The sequence below is a fragment of the Penaeus vannamei genome, chromosome 33 (genome assembly GCF_042767895.1).
Source record: "Penaeus vannamei isolate JL-2024 chromosome 33, ASM4276789v1, whole genome shotgun sequence".
NCBI lineage: Eukaryota > Metazoa > Arthropoda > Malacostraca > Decapoda > Penaeidae > Penaeus > Penaeus vannamei.
Genome location: NC_091581.1, coordinates 7,073,444 through 7,078,443, shown reverse-complemented (window position 1 = coordinate 7,078,443; position 5,000 = coordinate 7,073,444). Strand labels below are relative to the sequence as shown.

The window sequence follows — 5,000 nt, the reverse complement described above, 5'->3', positions numbered from 1 at the left end:
GAAAAAGATAAAGTAACTACTACAGAGAAATCCTTAGAATTAGCCACAGAAGATTCAGCAGATGGTGAAGTACACTGTAAGAGCATTGCAGAAGTCTCATTCAGTAATGAAACTAGTGACGTCTGTGTCGAAAGCAATGTCGAGTCAGTTTGTGATTTTTTAACTAAGGGTGCTGAGGCTAACCTTAAGTGTCAGGGTGAGGTAGCAGTCAGCAGTGAGCCTGACATCAAATGTTCTAAGATTTCTGCTCAGGAGTTGGAAATTGCTCAAGACTCTCCTATTGTTCCAGGAAACACAAATCTATGCGACATTAGTGTTGACTCGAGAACAGAAGGTGCTGTGAATGACGGAGGGACTAGAGAGAGCAGTATAGATCGCGATAGTTTAAAAGATTTGAAGGTGACCGAAGCCGTGAAGAGGTGGATTAGGGAAGTCACTCCTGAGAAGGCTTTTACCCTCTCCGAGGAGGTACAGAGCCTCCTCCTGGCCGAACAAGAGCTCGACGACGAGCTGGACACAGAAGACGAGTACATAGAAGACGAGATCTCAGAGGAAGCTAAAGCAATTGTTATGGATCCAAAAAACGTGGAAGGCAACCCTTTTGTTGCAGCCTCCAGTGATGCCCTGAAATCGGACATGGAGAGCTGCAGCAAAAGGGTTGCTTCCTGCAGCAGGTCAAGGGGGACCACTCCCGAGACTTTTGATGAGTACGATGGCGCCAGCACCATCAGTAACCTCAGTTTCGACCGCCTGTATTCCGAGGCATCGTCCAGCCGCCCGGCCTCTACCAATCATAGCTTTGACGAAGAGGAGATCGAGAAATACTCTGGAAACCCCGAAATCTACAACCCAGTAGCATATGCGAAATACTACCAGCTAGGCATTGAGGTTGACGAGACCACCCCCGTCGCCACGCCCCTCCCGGGAAGCGGCAGCAGGACCAGAGACGCAACGCCGGCGGCCGAGGCTCACTCGGAAGCCGGAAGTGACTGCGGGTCTGAGGAGGTGGAGACAGTTCCCCACAAGTACGACGTGGCTCAGCGGCACTCGGAGGCGTCCCCGATGTCCCTCGCCACGGAGATCCTGAAGGCAGAGAAGCTGCTAAATAACATGGCTCACATCACCGGCACTCCGCACGAGGCGGCAGCAGCGGAAGAGCGCTTCGGGAATCCAGATATTTTTCTAAAGCATTTCAGAACAGGCCTACACGGTGAAGTAGGGGATAGTGGAGTCCAGTCAGAGGAGAGCAGTGATGAAACTGAAGCTCGAAGTACTGTTGGCAGCAGTGGTGTTGGCTCATCACTCGCCTCCACACCAGCCATTTCCCCAGCACACCACACCAATGGCAGGCCGCCCCTTCAGCCGCACCCACTGAAAAACTTGAGTGTTGGAGAGGGTCCTGTGCCCTGCAGGACAGTTTGCTGTGCTGTCATGTGAGCATCCTGCGGTGTATACTGTGGGTTTTGTTCCATCATATTAACCCTGTGGCTTGGAAGGCAGGCAAAGGGGGCACTTCTCCCGCCTCCGCCCGCTTGTGCCTTACAGGGAGACTCCTGGGTGGGGGACTACCCAGACACTGAGGGTACAACGCTTAAACTGCTGTGAACTGCGGCCCCGTGGGTCACATGCTCACTTGTAATCTGTAGGTGCACATTACTGTGAAAAAGACAGTGTGTGTGCGCAAATGTGTGTGTGTGTGTGTACGTTGGACGTAAATCGAGTAGTGAGTCCGTGCAAGGTTGCTGTAGGATAGAGTCATCGAGTCACGCAAGAGCCGTGCTTTTGGTGCTATGGTCAGTGGGGTCGAGAGCCCTCACGGCCTCACATGGGTTGCACTGCACTTGAAGCCTGTAGGCCTGTTAGGGGTCGTTGCCCACGCCCCCGCAACCACTTTCGCCTCCATAAGGTGTCGTTGCACCTGCAGGTGTGTGGGCGTGAGATTGAGTCACATCACCCAGAATCGCTTCATTCTCATGCAATGTCATTGTGATAGGTATAGTGAACCCTATAGATAGCTGTTATTTATTTTTAGACATGTGATGTTTTAGTCGTTATTATAGAGATGTTATACCCTTGTGCATTTAGATGTCATTTGGGTAGTGTTTATAGTAGGTATCATATTTTGTTGCAAAAGAGCATAGTTGTAGGTGGGCCAGGTGCCCCACATGGGTACACAGGCTGGGACAACATGGGACTTGTTCAAGAGAGTGTGGACCTGATCCAAATATATCAGTGTTATGCTTGACAATTTTTTTCCTCGTCACTAAAATTCATAACCATGTCCTCAAAGAAATTTACTGTTATGTTCCCCCAAGCCTAGCTACCCATCATCCTTTTATGTTGTTAGAAAAGCTGCTTCTTAAGACTGCAGCTTCCACATCACCTTCGACGCCTATTTTGTTGCAACTGTTGGATGTCAACGGAGACCCATTGCTGCATAACGTTAAGTTGCTTAGTGCACAGCAATAGTTTGACTATGCACGTCACTTGATCTGTTATGGTTATTATTAAAGGGTAATATTGTAACTAATAGTCTCCCATGGATTAGAGAGAGAGAAGCTTGATTATTGTTAAACAACGAATTGTGCGAAATGGTTGTTTGTGTAAGACATAGCGAGTTTGAGTTGTTGTTTGTTATAGCCTATATACAATGGAACTAAAGTTCACCTATTTTTGCTGATACCTGTTTCCAGGTTTTTACCTCTTGTTGTACGGTAAATGAATTGCTGACCAAAATGCACTCTTGTTTGCATATCTTCAGCCTTTGTGAGCAATGGACTTTGATCCTTTTGCCTCTGTGACTTAAGACTGTGGCAGCTTAAATGAAGTACCTTGGCTGTGTTAAAGATGTTATTTCATAATTACAAATCATAATTTCCATTATTTTTCCCAGAGATAAACCAGAGACCAACAATTTCGTTGTTTGTCAATTTCCACTGTTGCCATGTTACTTATATATTCCATAGACAAGAAATGGCTGCACCCTCTATGGTACCGCCAAGGATGTTGGATTGTTATTTTCTTTTTGTAAATATAGATTCAATAAAAAATTGTTGTATTTACATGTTTATTTATTGAACCCATCAACCAAGTTGAGACTCAACCTCAGATTTCACATTCATTATGTATTTTGCATCGACACTTTTTTGTATACATGAACATTAGTTTGCATATAATTTTTTTTCCTAAATGTGCATATTTTCCTCACAGAAGAAAAAAAAAACAATGAAATTTAGATTAACACATTCTCTTCGTCACTCAGTTTCTTGTGCAGCGAATGGTTGCGATATTTTTTTCATCGTAAATAGTACGCAGTCAAATATTTATTGCCTTCCTCATGCTGCATTCTCCTCTGTTTTCCATTGTTCATCACTGAAACACGACCATGTATGATTTATAAATATATTATATCTGCACAGTAAGAGAATCAAGGTACGTTATTAGTAAGACAATTGACAGAAACAAGATAACCTGACCTAAGACGAGAGAAAAAACAAAAATGTATTCTGTGTCGGACTTCATGGCATGAATCTTTTGTTTCTATGTACACGATTGATTGAATATAAGCTTTACTTTGAATACTCTGACACGAAAGCATTTTTGAGTCAATATACAAATCCAACGTTTGTTAGGTCATCGACACCATGTAAACTCCGTCACTCCGTCCCTAACTACACCTAACGGAAGGTTTGTTTGGATACGATTTTCCTAATGGTTAATGGTTAAAATAAATGTGCTAGACTACAATTTTACTAAATTAGTTGGAAGCGTTAAATACGAAGTAAAACAGAGACCATCTCTGGTCTTGGCGAGATCCTATATTCATCACAAATATGTGAAAGAATTTACTATACAGCCGAAGGGTAACAATACTTGTTTGGGTGAAACTGAATAATTTATAGATAATCAGGATCCTATGAATACTGAAAAAATATAAAACCTCTATCCATTTGACAATAAGCATAAAAAGAACTATTGTAGTATTGAAAACAAACCCAAAAATGTAAATATCTCAACGCAGAATAATTAGAGAACACGTGTTGCACAAGTTGCTATTAAAAAATCTTCTTTTTTGTTTGTTTGTTTGTTTCAGAGCTTACCGTTCCACTTCCACATGCAGGATAACTTCACTTACATCCCTAACTCCCACCATTCACTTATTATCCAGCGCATGAACAGGTATTTACCATCAGGGGATGTTGCATTGGAAGCATATCATCAATGGCGTTCCATTCTTGCTCTATGAAGTATCAAAACGTCTTTCAATTTTCTTTGCGGTAATAGCTCCATCCTATCGACTTGGAGGATCCTAGCCTTTGAGGAGAGAGACGTTACTGCAGGGAGAGAGGGAGAGAGGGAGAGGGGGAGAGAGGGAGAGAGGGAGAGAGGGAGAGAGGGAGAGAGGGAGAGAGAGAGAGAGAGACAGAGAGAGAGAGAGAGAGACAGAGAGAGAGAGAGACAGACAGAGAGACAGAGACACAGAGAGAGAGAGACAAAGAGACAAAGAGAAAGAGAAAGAGAAAGAATCCTTCATATCCTCGTACTTTTCATTTGATTTTTAATCCGCTGTTTGCTCTTTCTCGCGCCGGTCATATCCTTCACATTGCTTTATTTCGTCAATTTCATGGCAATAGGAAACTCGGAAAAAATGATAAAGTTCGTTCCAAAAACCTCTACATAGAGATATGGACTAAAATGTCTTTGCCTGTTTTATGTTCTTTGTAACGAACATAAAGCCAATCGTTGCAAGCATAATTATATCCCGCTTAGTCAAGTACCAAAACTAACTTAATCGAAGCGTAACCACTGTCATGTTTTGTCATGAGTTAGTCCAACATTACGTATGTGTCGACTCATAGCTGCTATTGTATATACACCAATCACCTATATCCCCCCCCCCTTTTTTTTTTATTACCATGACATTTTATGATAACGAAGGGATCCGAAAAATAGAAAATACCAAAATATAAAGATGCCAATAAAGGGTGATGGAAATCAAT

The 5,000-nt window shown here is 43.1% G+C and overlaps 1 protein-coding gene across 1 annotated transcript in view; it reads left to right on the top strand.

Annotated features, from left to right (window-relative positions):
• Nucleotides 1-3,062, top strand: part of LOC113818035 (platelet binding protein GspB) — a 62,172-nt gene extending 59,110 nt beyond the window's left edge. The window contains exon 13 of the mRNA XM_070145216.1: nt 1-3,062. This exon is cut by the window's left edge and continues 1,050 nt beyond it. Within this exon, the coding sequence (XP_070001317.1) occupies nt 1-1,437 (1,437 nt within the window). The 3' untranslated portion in view covers nt 1,438-3,062.
• The last annotated feature ends 1,938 nt before the right edge of the window (nt 3,063-5,000 follow it).